The sequence below is a fragment of the Salminus brasiliensis genome, chromosome 7, assembly GCF_030463535.1.
Source record: "Salminus brasiliensis chromosome 7, fSalBra1.hap2, whole genome shotgun sequence".
NCBI lineage: Eukaryota > Metazoa > Chordata > Actinopteri > Characiformes > Bryconidae > Salminus > Salminus brasiliensis.
This window is the reverse complement of record NC_132884.1, coordinates 24,653,378-24,671,607: the sequence shown is the minus strand read 5'-3', so window position 1 is coordinate 24,671,607 and position 18,230 is coordinate 24,653,378. Positions and strand designations below refer to the sequence as shown.

Below are 18,230 nucleotides of genomic sequence, written 5' to 3'. Positions count from 1 at the left end.
GATGTGCCTCAAACTGTCACAAACGCCTCCAAGACCATTCCCTCAACTTTTGTGCTGTCAGGTGTGAGGCTTTATCTTTTACATTTTTGGGCCTCAGATTTGAGCCTCAGTTAGCTGAAACACTGCCTGTGCTGTGGTGTTTAGCCTTTTAGCTAGCTAACTTATCTGAGTCTAGCTGTCTGGCCACGAGTCCAAACTTGACATAACCTGTCACATTTCACCTTTCTGTCACTCCAACACCAGTTGCTGGAGTTTTTATTGTCAATACCCATGTCAGATCCAACACCACAGAAAAAATCAATTTCAAAATTCAATTTCAGCTTTCTCTCCTTTCAACAGCAGTCACTCAATCTGAGTCATTCTCGTTTTAAATGCGCTCAAGGAAGGTTTCAGTAAGTAAGACTTGGCTTGTTCTATGGTGAACAGTATGTTATCATGCTAACTAAGCTAACGCTAACCAGCTTCTCTCGCACGGTAGTAAACATTCGTGATTGGATAATGCCAACAGCACAACATTGATCCAACAGGGTTTTCTGACTAAAACCAGAACAGAACCAGAACACTTTCATCTTATGATTAAATATTAAAATTCTCAGTTACTAATTATTCAGTTACTTCCAAGTATTCCGTTTCAGTCATTCAGGCAAACCAAGGGTGGCGAAGTGAGGCAGTATATTTGGCATTGCAGCCTCAAAAACTACAAGATTTCACCAATGGCTCAACAATAACTGCCCACGTACAGTCATACAGTGGACCCAGTGTATACCTGGCCTTTAAGGCATGAGAAATGTACAGATGAACAGATGTACACATGTACAGATTCAATTGCTCCAACACCATCCTTTTTTACACACACACTCACACACGCCATGTGCAGAGTGTGGGTGGAGTGGCTGACATGGCCGTCATCAGGTTTAGTGCTCCAGTATTGATCAGTAAAGGAAGTGGGAGAGAGTCGGTAATAAACCCAGCATTGCTCACTTCTTTTCTCCATCGTCCTCCCATCCTCCCAAGAAACAAGAGAAATGGTGGGTATGAGTGTGCTTCTTGAGAGTGCTTTTATTCTTTGGCTTGAGAATTAGCAGTCCACAGCAGACATTAATATTTACAAAATCTCTTACATTGGGTATACATGTGCAGCAGTTCTGTAGGTCATAAAAGAAGTGTGTGTCAGTATGATAATCTTTTATAAACAAAATGGTAACTTGATTAAAGAATCAGGTTATCGTTTCTAGGGACTGCATTAATCCTGTGTCACTAAAGACAGTAAAGACACATTTTACCTTCAAAACAATCTGGAAGAATATAATCAGGTTATATTGATCGCATGCAAATTGACGTGGGTAAATATTCCATCATTTCCTGTGTTTTTTCACAAATACGGGGGCGCTTGAGGTCACATTAAATTTTTTATAGTGCATAGCACAGATACCATGAGTCACTCAAGTCTGTGGCAAACCTCCAGAAGACGAGCCAAAGGACTCCTCGTTGTGTAGTGTAGCTTATAGCCTGCACACGTGTTACAAACATGTAGCTGCTTATTTTTAAACTAAAATTTCTTTGTTACTTTAAATGGGTTATAAGACTTTTAGGCTATCATGACTTTTTTTTTGGCTGTGACGGCAGCGTGTCAGCCGAGAAGCCACCCCCATCTCATTTATTTATGCCAAGATTCTTATCCCGTGCGAACCTGCCATACATTTTCAAAACATTATATATATGTAGTAAAATGACATTACCCGACCTCCCCATGTAAAACTAATCACTGTTCAACAAGGGCTATAATGTATTAATAATATTTCAAATAATTTAAGTTTATCTTTATCGATCTGTTAACAACACAAACACAAATAAAACACCAATAGATAAATAACCTCTGTGGTTTACAAGTACCTTTCTTCATGATTTTGTGTTGTGTCCTGATGAAGAAACCTTTTAGCTAGCATGTGCAGGCATTTTTAAACAGAGAGTTTGGAACCTCTGTAGATGTCATGTAAAATTTGATTTAAACAGTGGAACACACAAGTTTAAGCACTCCTTAGTAGAAGAGCTGATCTTAACCTATCTCTAAATGGCATAACATTTAAAGATGAATGTGGTTTATACAATTTTAAGAACTTTTACCAAATTCTCAGACCTTAAGTAGCTTCTTAACACTATGGTTTGTTCACCGTCATTGTTAGAATAGGCATGGTGAGGCAAATTTAAAGCTTTTAAGATTTAAAATACTTCTCAAACCTTGTGCCAACAACCAGATGCAATGGGCTCTTCTTAGCAAATACAAAACATGACTGCCAAGTCTAATAGCTTTCCAAAGAACTATTTTTGTATTAGATCTCAGTTCTGTATCTTATTAGTTGTATGAATGTTTTAAAAACAGGATTGCTGTTCTGCTTTCAGCAAAACCAAGACTTTGACATGACTTGCTTTTATATAAAAGATTTGAACACATGACAGAAACACAAGAGAAACAGTGATATAGTTGACAGTTGAACACCATCATCTCTTCCCTCTCTCTGCCTCCTTCTTTCTCTCCTGCTGTATTTCTCTTTCTCTCACTCCCCTCAATCCACTTTGCATCAATTTGCTCGCTATGCTTCGCTCCAGTTTATTTCTTTATTGAAGCTAATTTCAAATGAGTCCCACCTGCCTCTTCACAAAATAATACTGCTCCTTTAATAGTCTTTAGCACGTTGATAGCACTTGATTCCTCCATTACCTAGTTTGCTTAAAGCGAAGAGCCATTGAAACAACAGAAATTAGCTAAATGAAGCTAGCTAGCTCATTTCAAGGGTAACTGTTTTTTCCTTTCCTCGGGATGAGCTTACTAATGCTTTCTCTGCAAACAGATAGGTCAGACAAGCATTATTGTGAATGCCCGTGTGGTTTGTGAATTCTTCGCCGTCACCAAAACAAAAGTCACATCGTTAATCACCCTGCCGGAGTGCTGATTCGCTCTCTCCTTCATCTGTGCTCGTCCTACGGTCGAAGCGCACCACGCCACACACCCTCGCATGGACGCGCATCCACCAAAGCGCCACTGTGCACAAGCATGTTCAGCTCAAGTGAATTGATAGCATGAGCTGTGTAAAATACACATTCCGTCTTGTGCTCATCACTCCTTTCAGGTTATTTTATTAGCTACCTCTCTGGTCCGTTAACTTCACAAATGTACATAAGTTTGTGGATAACGCCTAAAGTTATGCAAGTGATAATGTATGAATGCCTTTTACTACTCTAGTCAACTCACCTGCTCAGAGCCTGCCCACAGCAGTTTTGAGAAAAACAAAAAAGAGTAGGTAGCACTGATTTATTTTTTATTTTAATGGAATATGATGGATGCCTTTTTTAGAGAGACACAGGTGTAAACCATTCAGTCTTGCTGATTGTTTGCTTATCGTGCCCCCTAAATGTGCCAGGTAGCAGCAGAAGAAGAGATTTGCATCTACTGGGAGTGATAGTTTGCTATAATAGCTCTTATTTTGACATAATGATTTAGAAGAACAAAGCGACTAATGTATTTTTACTTAAAGGTAGTTGATCATTTGCAAAAGAAAAGAAAATACACTTGGATCAACATCTTAGCATTTTATGTCTGTATGTCTTTTTTTTTTAAAGCATGGGTACCAAAGCTAATATTGCACTCTATGCAAAAATAGCTCTATTTAATACTGAAGAAGGAGTCTTTGACTTGTAACAATAGTGGAACCCTTTTTGCAGCTATATACTTGCTTATTTTATTTACAGAAACATTGTGTAGCATTTTACCTTAAAGTAACAGCTTTAGAATCACTGTGATGCTCCACTCACTTGTAACTGGGAGAATAGCATCTCTGTCATTGCAAATCCGTGTGTAGCATTCCACAACTGTACTTTGTGACTTTGATGTGGGATGGACACCTCTTGCGAGAACTGTGTAAGACTGCATAACTAGTGGTGGCTTGTTCTTTGAGTCGATGTAGTTGCATTTGGAACAAATTGTCTTTAGTAAAGAACCCTTGAAGCGCTCCCATTTTTTAATGTGTAGGCCTGAATGATATATTAGCTAAGTGATGAAATTGCTTTTTATAAAATTTCTAAAACTGACAAACATCTCTGATATTCCTTAAAATTTACTTACACCCTGTAACATTTGAAAAGTCACTCCTTTTTAATAATTTGACAACACTTCTTCACTGCAATGTTGAAGCCACCAGCTGCTCAATGTTATTACTGCAGTAGCACAAATAACTTCATATAAATTAAAATATTCAAAAATATTCAAATAAATTCATCCAAAACTAACCATTAGTGTTAGCGAGGCTAATTACCTAAAAAAAAACTATTAGAAAAAAACTATTAGAGATGCAAAAGAAAAATGCTACTTGAATCACTATATGTCCAAATATTTTTGGACAACCTTTCTGATTAATGCATTCAGTACTGTAAGTTGCACACGTTGCTGACACAGATGTGAAAATGCGCTCACACAGACTTCCCTGTAGAGAAGTATTGGCAATACAATAAGACTCTCTGGAACTGAAAGCTCAGCTGTGGAGCAGTGGAACTGTGTCCTCTAGAATGATGGTGCACCATCCAATACTTTTGGAATGAGTTGGGAATGAGGTGGTGGGTGATCATCCGACATTATGACCTCATTAACTAAAGCTGAATGCAGTAAAATCATTACAGCAGTTCAGCAAAATCTAGTAGTAAGTCTTCCAGTAGAGTCAGTTAGTCCAACAAAAGCAGTTAGTTTCCGATTTTGGATAAAAAAGTGAATAAGCAGGTGTCCCAATACTTTTATCCATATAGTGTACCAACAAAATCTCTAGTTATACACTGAAGCTCACAATATGAATATGAAGCAAACTTTAGACTTTTTAGACATTTTAGACTTGATCAGTTCTCACTTCTGAAAATTCTTTAACTTGACAGTAGAGACTTACAATCATCTGACAATTTACACAGCTTACACAGCAGTAACTGTTCAATTTTTATGCCAAGTTCTATATCAGTTGATCTTGGTCATCAGGGTTTTTAGCTTCTTAAAAGTGGTATTGGATTTGATAACAAAGTTATTAGTTATTGCTCTATACTTATGCTGCTTTTTCTTTTTTTCTTTTTTTTCCCCCTGTACTTCTGTACTCTTTCTGACTCTCCTCTGTGTTTGAGAGCCGGCAGTAAAACCTCTTTAGATCGCAGCCCCACAGGACTGGGGTCACACCCCTTCCACTCTAAATCACCTGCAGCTTCAGCACTGCCATTACATTAGCGTGTGTCCCATTAAAATTATTCCCCTGCCCCATTCAGATGATGCATGTGATAGTGTGATGTGTTCCTCAGACCTGGGATATTAGTGGTGTCTGCTGCCCACCCCCACAAGGACTTTTTACTTCCCTGATTTCAGACCAGCACTCATGAGGCTGAATTCTAACAGTATGAGCAAAACAATGTAGCTGGTTTTGGATCAGCAGCTAAAGGGACTGTGCACTCTTCTCGCACTGGATTTGTGAGTGTCGCCCTGCTGTTTGGGGAAGATAAGGCATTGTTTAAGGCTACATGGTCAAGAGCATCCAGGGCAATGGAGTCGGCAATTGTAGGACATATATCACCCATATAATTGTGCTGTTCTCATATAATGGCCACTCTTACCACAATTATAAACATATTGAATAGGGGTGTAAGAAAATATTGATACACTGGAGTATTGCAATTTTATCGCAATGTTTATCCCACTTGCTTACAGTATCACACTATATAGTAATATATTACATCGTAACCCTGTATCGTGATTCCTATTGTATCTTCAGGTTCTTGCTAATGCACAGCCAAAAATGTAATGACCAAAAAAAGTATTTTCTCTGTCCTTTTGGTGTTTCATTTCCCTGTGCATCTCTTTTTTACATTTATCACACACCACATACACAGCGACATTCCTCACACACACAGTGACTTTTCTGTGAAAGGTTAACTGCTGTCCATGTTCCATGCCCATGTCATGGCTACATTAGTCTCCATTATGGCTCTTTGGCTCTAGGGTGTCCTGCTAAAGCCTCTTTGGGGGCAGCAACTGTTCTCCCATTATCCCTCATTATGGCTCCCATGGCTACAGTCACTTAGCTAGTGTGAACCAGTCTTAAGTTATGAGCCATGTCAAGTATGTAGTCGTACAACTGAAAGAAAGCTGGATCACTACCCTTTATTAACTTTGCTTTCTGGGTTCCTGTCTGTATGTCATGCTATGAAATAAATGTTTTTACTGTTTGTCAACATGATTTTACTGTACAATATTTGAGAGAAGTAATGCAATGACAGGATTACAGTTATTGGAGGTTTTTTAAGTAGTACTTAATGAGATGAGAGAACACATCTAAATATCTCACCACAGTTAAATAGTTAAGTTAGCAGCATGCCAAGTCTACAATAGCAATGATTGCAGTGCTGCTGTACCTTTTGCAGGTCAGTGGACTGTCAACATGATTTTGAATGATGTTCCTTAATCCTTACTCTAATTAAACCAAGTTATCTAAAACCGTTTAATTTAAATTTAAACCTCAGTTTAAAGTAAATTACATTATATGTGTCTGTTAAGTATCACAAAATGTACAAAATACAAAAAAGATGCAAGCAATTAAGCTTGGCTTTTTCTGATAAAGTCAGTAAATATATCAGGGATTTCATGGAAACTATGAACACATCCTACTAAATTGCCAGGAGTGGGGAACCGAAGGCCAGAATCCAGCATAGTTTGCTGACTTCCCTGCTCAAATACAACGACTATACTTTGCAGTTAACAGGTGAGTTAAATCAAGTAAATAGGAAAAGCACTAAATTGTGCTGGAATCCAGCACTCCAAGATCAGAATTCCCCACTCCTGCTTCAAAATCTGCAGGTGTCAATGACCCCTAGCCTGTACATTACAGGTAAACGTAAAAGAATGTCCACTCAGGTTTTCAAATGTGTGTTAGTTAAATTTTGTTTGAGTGGCAATTTCCTAAAGTTTTTAAAATTATATTTCGATTTTTTTTATTGTAAGATGACATGTTTAATTTAAAAAAAAGGTTTAACCAAGAGTGCCGATAGTTTGAAATGGCACTTTTTTTAAGCTATTTTCTCTGAGTTTCCATGTGTGGTCTATGTTGCTTGTGTGTCTGTGAGAGTAGGTGAGGGGGTGGGGGCCAAGGATTGGGTTTGGCCATGGCAATAGATTGTGTAGTAAAGGCTTCTGTATTGGGTTCAGATTGATGCTGGATGTAATTTGCTGTAGGGGGTTTAGATGGATTCGAAACGCTTGGAGCAGAGTTCATGTCTCCTAATATAGAGTAGATACCAGCTCTCTTTAGCTTTTTTGTTACTTGCACCCCCCCCCCCTTCCTCCATTTTTATCCTCACACATAGTTTCACAACCTCTCCGCTGGGCCCACCTACACGGTCACGTTCTCTCTAACACACTGACACTCTGATTGAAGAGCTAGGTGGAGGGAGGGATGTAGTCATAAGCAACGAGTAAGAGGCCATTTTTGGAAGATGTGTAGAAGTACTTCCATTTAAATGAACACTCTTAATTGTAAATGTCTGTAAATGTATCAAGAAGTGTACAGCGCTTTAGAGAAAGCAAGTCTCCAAGTAAACCTTTCGATCTTGAGATCAACATGGTAAATGTGAGAAAAGGAAAGATTTCATATATAGATTTTTAATATAGATTTTTAAGGTAGATAACAGGATCATAAGTGAGGGAGACATGAAGTTAGTGTGTGTATGAACTGCATGTGAGAGAAATGGTAAGCGTAAAGGAGGAAGCAGGAGAGGTGGAGTAAAAGTGTGCATGTGTGTGAGGGGTTTGGAGGGCAATCTCCCTGCTCTGGCCTCCTGCCCTGGCAATTATCTCAATGATTTCCTCCTCTTTTCAATTCTCTCCATTTCCACCCTGCCGTCCCTTCCATTAGAGGAGCAATTTACCAGAGTGCTGTGACACAGGAGCCAGAGGGAGAGAAAGGGGGGCGGAGGGGAAGGAGGCAGAGAAGGAAGGGCCTGGGATATGTAAGAATGAAAGCGATGGACAGCGTTGTGTGGGTGAAGAGTAGAGAGTTACTACCGAGGCACAATGCCCAATAAAATATATTTATGTAGCATTTTATTTATTTATTTAGTGCTGAGGGTGGTGTAGTATTTGTCTTACCAGAGATCAGCAATCATCAGAGATTGCCATCTGTTTATTCACTTCTCTTCTTTAAATGTCTTTGCAGGATTCTCTTGCAGAGTCGTCTGCGATTGCCCCCGGATAGACAGTGGAGGGGGCGGGGTATGCGGTGGATAGGTGGGGCCCTCTATAGGGTCTCAGCCAATAAGCTTTCACGCACACACACTACCAGCACGCCATCTGTGAGATCAGGTAAAGTTTGGAGTGGTGTGCATTTCATGTGTGCATGGAATTGTGAATTGAATTTGGGAAAGTAATAATGCTTAATTACTTGACTAATTCTGATACCATGATCTGTTTACATTATGTGTATTTTAAAACTTTGTTCACATTTTAATTTAGGTACCATAGGTACCATTTATGGTATTTTGCTGACTCTCTTATCCAGAACAACTTATATTTGCATCATGTTACGCAGGTAGGCGAATGTAGCATTAGGAGTCATGTCCAGGGACTCTTATTGTAGCTTGGTGCTTTTTGCCTACCCCAGAATCAAGCCCTAGTCTGCCTCATGTAGGGCAGTGTTGTTACCCATTACGCCAGTGGTCTTCAGAGCTACCTTTCTGCAAGTTATAACTCCCATCCAAATCTACACCCTACACACCCCATTCTGCCAAACAAGGACTTCTGAAGGCAGTCATTTTTTGGATCAGGTGGACTGGATCAGGGTTTGATACAAAGTCTGTGAGAACTGCAAACTGCAAAACACTATAACCAAATGGTATATGTTTTTTTTAATATATATATACTGTAATGGTATATGATACACGGTACACTGTAAGCTTAAACAAGTGTTTAAGCTTAATATTAAATTATCACAAAAATACCCTGTGTATTAATGGTATTTTAAAATGCAATGCCATAGACAAGCTTATATCATATCAGTTATGACACTTACTTTAAGTACTAACATATTCAACAGATCTAGAGAAAATTACAACATGATGAAGCAGACTAGCTTTTTCTGTAGAATTTTCAGAGAACACACTTTTGGACATTTTAATGAACAATTAAGGTTCATTTGTTAACATATTGTAAAAATAAACCATATATCATTTGTTTACAAGTAAATGCACTGTTCTTATTTGTTTCCTGTAGAGGATTTGTTCACATTAGTTCAAGTAAATGAACTAAACTAAACTAATTCTTAATAAACTAGACGACTGTGGCATGGTGTTTATCCACTATGCTGTTCAGCCAATTAACAGTTTGTTTGACTTTTGCTTAGGACTGAGATGGTATTTATCCATTGTGCTGTCCAGTAAATTAATGCTTCGTTTGGGAATTAATAGAAGAATGCAGTACAAAGTCACATCAGGCCAATTAAACATTGTGCTATTTATGTATTTAATTATTATCATTTTTTATTTGGTGTGTGAGCACACTACACTGTTGCTTGTGTTCAAGAAGAGAGAGGGAGCGCGTGGAAAGGCTGTGCAGGTCGCCATCTGAAATAATAAAGCTGTCATCTGTCACTGGCCCCAGTCTGTATGTGTGACACAGGCAGAGCGGGAGGGAGATTTACTGGGCGCTCGAGATTAAACCATGTAGCCCAAGTCAGAACTGCTAGCAGAATTAAAGAGCAGCACTTGTCCTGCGATGAGTTCCTAAGAACACACATTCCACTCTTTGGCTTATTCTCTCACATGCGCACACACAGACACACACGTGCCCAGACAGTATAAGATGTCACACCGGGAATGACCAAACAGTTCTTGTACCAGACGTAGTCTCACTTTTACACTTCATGGACACACCCAGTCATTACATTCCCCCTCTTCTCTTTCCCCATATTGCTTCTTCTCACCCATCAGCCCTGTACGTTGCGTACATCGTGTTTATTCGTCTCTCTCTGTGTCCCTTTCTGTCACGTTCTGGTTTGGCTGCACACTGATGTGCCCTGGCATATAAATAAACGGTGTTGCACCTTGTCATAGTTTCACTTTCATGGGTTCAGGGCAGCAGCCAATGCTGTGGACTGCAATCACATCAGATTTATTTCACTGAGCGTATAAATAAATCGGTATACTTGGGTACATATTGGACAGGTGTAAATGAAAAGAGGTACAACTTGTTTAAGGCTGCCCTGATTTAATATTGTACAGGTTTTTGCATATGTAGCCACTCCTTACTAAAGGTTATGTAAATTAACACCCTTTTTTCCTCAATGTATTTCCCAAAATTCAGCCAAGTGGTTCAACTCATCATACGTATCATCCACCAGTATAGTAAGGGCGTCCAGCGTGAGACATGTGGCCAGGTGAGTTTGTAAAGTGAAAATCTCTTACCTAAATGACACCTCAGATGAACTCTGTGAACTATACTGTGTAGGTTTACATTAGGCTTTTCTTAGGTTGGTAGGTCAGTAATGAGAGCTTCTACCCATCAACTGGAGACTTGTTAATGTAGTTCTGTCATTGGAGCCAGACCTCTGTTAGTTAGACTTCTGTGTTAGTTAGGTTGGAATGTTGGATGATCACCACCCCCCCCCCAAAAAAAAAGTATTGGATGAACCACCATAATTCCAGAGAACACAGTTGCACTGCATCACATTCACAGTAATGATGGGGGGGGGGCTTTATACCCCTCTAGCTCACGCCTGGCTTTAAGCATGAACAGTTCATGCTTATCTGCTCCAGCGAGTCCTATTGTATAGCCAATGTTTCTGTACAAGGACCAGAGCTGTGTGCATTTGTCTGCTTTTGTCAGCTCGAGTGCCACTTAAAGTACCTGAATGCATTTATTAAAACAGCGGACACACACAAATGTTTGGACATATGGTGTATATCATCTAGTTCTTGCTCAACCTTACATTTTCTTGGGCCCACATTTAGCTTGTTTTTGACTACATTTTAAGCTGATCTTTGTCTTCTCAGTCGAGCAGTGCAGAGAAGTCTGGCCATCATCCGGCAGGCTCACCAGAAAAAGCAGCAGGCCAAACAGTACTGCATGTACTACAACCGCTTTGGCAAGTGCAACCGCGGCAACAGCTGTCCCTACATCCATGATCCTGATAAGGTGGCCGTTTGTACCAGGTACTTAGTCACTGTCATCTAAAAAACTTTTATCTACTAAATAATAAAGTTTAAGTAAATGTTTCTTGTGTAGGTTAATTCATATGATGTGCTGTTAAGATCAGCATCATTAAGCTGCTGTTTCTATATTTACTTCATAGTGCTATTTAATATCTGACTGTAGTGTACTTTATAAGTACAATATTCCTTTGTATTGTTTATGCTGTTGTGAAAAACTTTGCGATTAACTGTACAGTGTGTGAAATCTGGCTTGCAGGTTTCTCAGAGGCACATGTAAGAAGACAGATGGGACGTGTCCTTTCTCACACAAAGTGTCCAAGGAAAAGGTGGGTCTTCATTCAATACCTTGATTTCTTCCATTCTAAAAAGAAGAAATAATGTTTAAAAGGCAAATGTGCTTATAGTAAATCTATGCAAGCATTAGACCACAGGGGTTCAGAGTAGCGTAGAGGCCAGAGTCATTTTAACTGTACTCGAGCATTAATTAAGCTGTTAAGCGTGCACACGTGTCACATGCAGAATGTCACTGGGGCTGCTAACCTGCGCTCTGCAAGTTTACAAGAAAAAGCAATGAGCGGCCCGTGGCACTGGAGTCAGGTAAAGGTCAGTACATGCTCGCCTGCCGGGTGATAATTTAAGATCTTCTGGCAGATTATGAACTTCTGATCTCAGCTTCTGATGGTGTATTATGATCTATCTGTAAGATTCACCCATCAGGTTCCCATGTTGCATACTTGGCAGCTGTTGCCTTGGTGGTGGGAGCCCTGGAGACAAGGGGGGAGATCAGTATCGAGGGCAAAGTGTGACTTAGGAGTGTCATGTTAGTATGTGTGCCCCAGAAACAAGGTGTTCCTTCTCTTCATGCACTCATTCAAACACACACATCTGGCTGCCCACAGCACTTTAATCTTTTATGGATATGGGTTTGGAGTTCCAAGGCCTGGAATTTGTTCTCATAATAATGTCCCCCAGAACAATTCTTTACACCTCAGGAATGACATCTTTGTTTAATATTTTACCCATCTGTGCTGGGCAGTGTTCTGTCTGTATTGTCACAGTATGATACTGATTGCCGCTTGCATACATTATCCATGGCGACATTCTACTATTTTAAAATGCATAAACGGTAAATGTGTAGTATGTTACCAAATGAAAATGTGATTTCTGTCTGGTTAGCTTGTGTATAAATTGTGTATTTTTGATGTTTTCTTTTCTAGACAGAACAATAGGAAACAGAACAGTCCAACACTGTGAGACATGTAGGATATTCTTTTAGAGCGGAGCAGCAGTTCTCAGGAATCATATAGTCCTTTATTAATGCTAAATAAAAAAAAAACCTTTGATCATCTGCTATATTTGAAAAGTAACATGATATTACATTTAATCCGTTTAATACCATCCAACATTAGTACTAAGTACTAATATGCACTGAGTAGGCTCAATGTATAAAGGTTTAGGAATAAGATGCCCCCCCCCCCCTTTTTGTTTTTTTATAGAATTATTATGAGAGCAGTGCATTTTGGCATTGTATTTCGTTTAAATACAAATTTTAGATCTTTGGGGGAAGATGGCCACCTTTAGCTTGGTGCTCTATATTTTTATTTCCTAAGATTTTCATAAAAAAGCTATAACCTCGTTGACTGACTATCTGGAATTCTTTTGACTAGCTGGCTTAAGCATTGTATACTAGCTATAGAGATCTACAGTTAGTCAGCTTTGTCTTACTGGAAATAAGTGTTTTTTATATTATTACTATTGCTGCAGCTTGACATTTTAGCTGTGTCTAAATCACACAGATTTCACATTACACTTAACTGGAATCATTAAGACATTAATGTAGAGAGGTCTTAGTTTAATATTCAGATATAATATTTTTACTGTTATGCTTTTCTAATAGTACAATTTTGCTGAATAGAGCACATTCATATTTTTTGCTTTTTGTCACTCTCCATTCAATATGAAACTTTTACACAGTTTGAAGGGCAACAGCCACATACATCATGTCAAAAATTGAGAATGTCGAAATGGAGAAGGTTTTTGCAGTACAGTGACAATTTGCTGAATTTAATAGTATTTTGAGTAGGGTTCAAATGGTTAAGCTGACCAGTTTCCCTTATTTTCCCTTATTTTGCCCTATCCTGTTTGTATATATGTGTGCGTGCATTAAGGTAAGCTATTGGATTCACATAGAGCTTTTATTGAAGGAGAGGCACAAGGAAGAGTGTACCTGACTTTCAAATACAAGAATAAAGTTTGCATTCTGAATTCTGGCTTAGGCCACAATCTGAAGATTTCCCCATAGACCTCCTTCACTCGCTGAGGGGTGGACACCTGTCTTGCTTGTTGTTTGTCTGGCAAAAAATAGCTCTCCCTCTGCGAGTCTTCACTTTCCTTAAGAACACACACACATACACACACACATGCATACACACACTCGCACTCACCCACAAGCACTTGTTTGGACTTTTGCTCATGTTGCCCCCACCCCCAACACCCCCAAAACACTCTCGCTCACTCTCACTCTCGCACCCGCTGCACCTGTGACAGTCGTCATGGTCTCCCCCGCCAAGCGCTGAGAGGCCAGCTGCCCGTTTGTCTTAAAGGAGCAATGCCACCTCCTTGTGGGCCCCACCTGTCCTCCATCATAACCCTCCTTCCCCCTCTCCCTCGCTCTCCAACTGAATTTAACCCTGCTCCTTATTTCACGTGTACATTCCCTGAAGCATGGCTTGAGTTTGTGCCTGAAACTGAAACCAATCCAGTACATCTCCCACCACCCCCATGCAATGCCTGAAACAAGACCCCCACTACTCCCCTCCCTCCCCCCAGGCCTGTGGAACACCCAGGCCCCTCCCCTGCACATAAACACATCATGGGCACCGTACAAGCCCCTGCTTAGGTAAATATTTCTGTAGCAGTTAATTAGACAGAAATGATATGACCCCCATCGAGATGAGATTCCACTTAAGGAGGCTCCAGTTTCCCCTCCCTCTTCCCACCAATCCCCCCCGCCATACTGCATCTAACCCCCACCCCACCCTCCCCCATGTTCTATTTCAGGCCTACAGAACACTCAATCACACGCATACTCACACTCCGATTATTCATACATGCAGATAATATTCAGAAAGTCAGGGTCTGCAAACTGCATGCATAACTGTGTCATTGACACATGTGCATAGTTACTGATTATGCATAAAGAGTGTGAATCTGAACGCCTGTACACAGTATTTGATTATACATATTTTGACAAGCACTTCATACATATGCTCCGTAGCATCTTGTGTTATGTGTTTCTGGCACGCTTGCAAATACTCTAGCTGTAATCTTCATGCAACACTTGCATTGTACACCTTGTGTTAATATGAAGTAGCGAAATGGCACTGAGGGCTGGTTGTTATGTTTCTTATTGGATGATCATCTTTGCCAGCTCCTACTGGCGTTGTGTGCCACATTATTAAAAAAAAAAAGTTTGGGAAAACTTCAGTTGAATCGTCAGCACGTTTAGAGTTTGCTTCTTTAGTTTATGACTGGATCTAGGAGTCTGATGTACTTTAGCTAACAAGCAGTAAGTTGGTAAGTAATCTCAAATAGACTGCCTTATGTGTTTTCACTGAATGACCTTATCTTTAAAATTTCCAAATGTAAAAATATAATTATTTTCTAGATTTTTGACACATTATATATTACACTTCTATATTATATACAGGATGATTACACAGTGTGAGAAACCTTATAAGCATTTAAAATGACTTAAACCAAAACCAATTTGAGACATTTTAGAAGATTTATACACTGTATGTGTATATATATATATATATATATATATATATATATATATATATATATATATATATATATATATATATATATATATATAATGTCCAAGTGTTTGTGGACACCCCATCTAATGAATGCATTTAGCTACTCTAAGTGGCACCCATTTTTAAAACACAGAGGTGCAAATGCACACACACAGCTTGTCTAGTACCTGTAGAAAAAGTATTTGCCAATATAGGAAACTCTGGAGCACAGAAACCAAAGTCCAATGCCAGGTATTGGCTAGAGGGGTATAAAGTCCCCCAGCATTGAGCTGTGGAGCTGTGGAATGATAGTACTCTATTCAATTCTTTTGGGATGAGCTGGGAAGTTGGGGATGATTTAAAATCTGGCCCTCACTAACATGCTTGGCACTGGATGCAATCACATCCTCAGTGCTCCAAAATCTTAAAGAAAGGACACTAGAGACATTTACTCCAACAAAAAGAAGATATCTCTTTTTTTATACCCTTGATTTCAAGAAGAAACAATGAATGAGCAAGTGTCCCAATACTTTTGCCTTCTTATTTTTACAGAGCCACTGTTAATCTTTTAATATGCCTTTCTCTTTTTCAGATGCCTGTGTGTTCGTACTTCTTGAAGGGAATCTGTAACAACAGTAGCTGTCCCTACAGCCATGTTTATGTGTCTCGCAAGGCAGCCGTGTGTCAAGACTTCATCAGAGGCTACTGTCCTCAGGGAGAGAAGGTAACCCACTCTCTCAACACTGCAGTATGTCTGCCTCTCAACAGGCATGCATTCGCGCACAAGCACTCAGTCCACACACACACACACACACACCTCATAGGATACTGGCTTAAATTATGACCATTGTGGGACAGGTTAAACCACATTAGACCTTGATATATTGTTTATTCAGGTAGTTTGGTGTTCTGCTGTCTTCTGTCTAATCCAGTTTTTGAAAACTTTTGAAGTTGAAAGGGGTTTGTATTGTATTAAACATAACACTCACCTGTTCAGTTCATAAGAATATGTAATGTTCAGCTTGCAGCTTGTGTATACGTATTACTGAGTTTGGGCTTTTCATTTTTGTGAGCATAATAGTGTGCATCTCCAGCACTTAATCAGTGGAGTTGTTGACTTTTTACCATGGTTTCATTACAGACTTGCATTTCCTATATTTACAATTACAGTGTCATGCAAATGTTTGGGCACCCATGGCGAAATGCGACCTGAGGCATTTCACCAACTGTAATTAGGAACTGTCTAAAGATCTGAAAACACAAGTCACTAATGTCTACAAGGTAGGGAAAGGCTAGAAGAATATAGACAAGCTTGCGATTTCTACAGTGAGTATTAGAAATGGTATTTTTTTAGAAACTGTGGAGGTCAAAACAAGATCTGAAAGACCAAGAAAACTCTTAAAAAACTGCTAGTGCTCTGAACTGATTGTAGGGCTGCAACAACAAATCGATAAAATTGATAATAATCGATTATTAAAAGTGTTGGCAACGAATTTCATTATCGATTCATTGTGTTGCACGATTTATGGGTTACTTGCCTTGTCATATCCCCTTACGTCACCTGCAGCACTTCGTCTACACTGGAAAAAAGAAATACATAAGAGCGAGTTGAATGCTGTGATGTTAACTAGACAATGACAGTGATAGAGTATGTTTGTGTGTGTGTGTGTGTGTGTGTGTTACTTTTATTATCAGTTTAATTCACTTAAGCAGTGTTTAAATGTGCTTTATAAAAACATGTAACTTGTAATTAATGATTAAGCTTCAGGTTTTAAGTATGAGGGAAGACACTACATACAAACTAAAGGCAATTCATCCTGTCTCACTCCTCACTCCAATACAATGCAGTGTTTGTATCAGCAATGCATTTATTTTTCCTTATTATTTATTTTATTTTTTAATTTCTGAATAAATTTGATTTAATTTAATAATTTAATCTATTATTATTTCATTATTGTACGCACTTATTTGTTCTATTATTCGATGTTCTAGTTTTAAATAAAGACATGGAAATGTATTTTTAATCCGATTCATCGATTAATCAAAAAGATAATCAACAGATTAATCAGTTATTAAAATAATTGTTGCAGCCCTAAATGATTGAGTCAGAATAGAACTCCTTGGCCTCAGTTAACACAAATATGTTATGCAGATTAGAAAATAATTACATTTCATAAGATGTACATCATACCAACTGTGAATCGTGGGAGTAGGTCTGTCATTACCTAGGGCTGTGTTGCTGCCAGTGGCATTGGCAGTGTTGCACAGGTGGAGAAAATGCTGAAAATGAAAAATCTGAAGCTCAAGAGAATGGCTTCTAACAGTATAATGATCCAGTAAATACCTCAAAATCCACCATGGTCACAAAACTAAAGAACCTAAACAAACTTTGCATGCAAGATGGCCCAATAATGTCAAACCTGGGAAAAACTGAAAGACCTTTAGCAGTCACATATAGCATTATAAAGGGTGTTACTATGTTCTGACTATGTAAGGTACCCAAATTGGTGCACTGGCTAAATTGATGATTTAATGCTATGAAAGTGTTTTGTGTTTGGTTAGCTACATATGCTGTGGTTACTGCTTCTTAATTAAGAAACAACACACTGTAATTTGGTCAAGGGTTCCCCATATAACTGTATATTGCATATAACTGAATATTAGTTTTAAACAGCGCTCCTAAAGCAAAGGTTTATGCAGGGTTAAGGATGCTGACCTCAAGCCCTCATCAGGGTCATAGGGGATAGGGTTAGGTCTCCATGGAGTCTTTGAATGGCAGACAAATTGTGGGTGTAAGCTCAATGATCACATGACTCTTCCATCTGCTCACCAGCCCAGCAGCTCCCACCACTACCATTCAGTTTGGTCTCCCTTTACAGGACGTGGCTGAATATGCAGCCCGTTGTACGCTGATGCTTGACGAACCCTTTTAATAAAAATGTTCTGTACAGCACCAAATTGAGGTTTCAAGTTATTGTCATTTTTTTATGATCGTTTTATAGGATATTTTACTTAAAACAGCACAAACAATTAACTTTACATTAAAGGCATTTAGCAGATGCTCTTATCCCAAGCGATTTCCAAAAGTGCTTCACTGTTTACTCAGACAGTATCCTTAGCTAGTTTGTTGAGGTGAGGAACCAAAAGATATGCCTAAGCTTAGATGCTACTATTTAGTCAGTATGCTCAAGTACTCTTGGAAAAGCTGTG

The 18,230-nt window shown here is 39.0% G+C and overlaps 1 protein-coding gene across 2 annotated transcripts in view; it reads left to right on the top strand.

Annotated features, from left to right (window-relative positions):
- Positions 1-18,230, top strand: part of zc3h3 (zinc finger CCCH-type containing 3) — a 69,937-nt gene that overhangs the window by 40,338 nt on the left and 11,369 nt on the right. For both annotated transcript variants that reach the window (XM_072684295.1, XM_072684297.1), the window contains exons 5-9: positions 8,229-8,374; positions 10,370-10,442; positions 11,059-11,217; positions 11,474-11,543; positions 15,613-15,744. In XM_072684295.1, the coding sequence (XP_072540396.1) occupies positions 8,229-8,374; positions 10,370-10,442; positions 11,059-11,217; positions 11,474-11,543; positions 15,613-15,744 (580 nt within the window). The remainder of the gene's footprint in view (positions 1-8,228; positions 8,375-10,369; positions 10,443-11,058; positions 11,218-11,473; positions 11,544-15,612; positions 15,745-18,230) is intronic.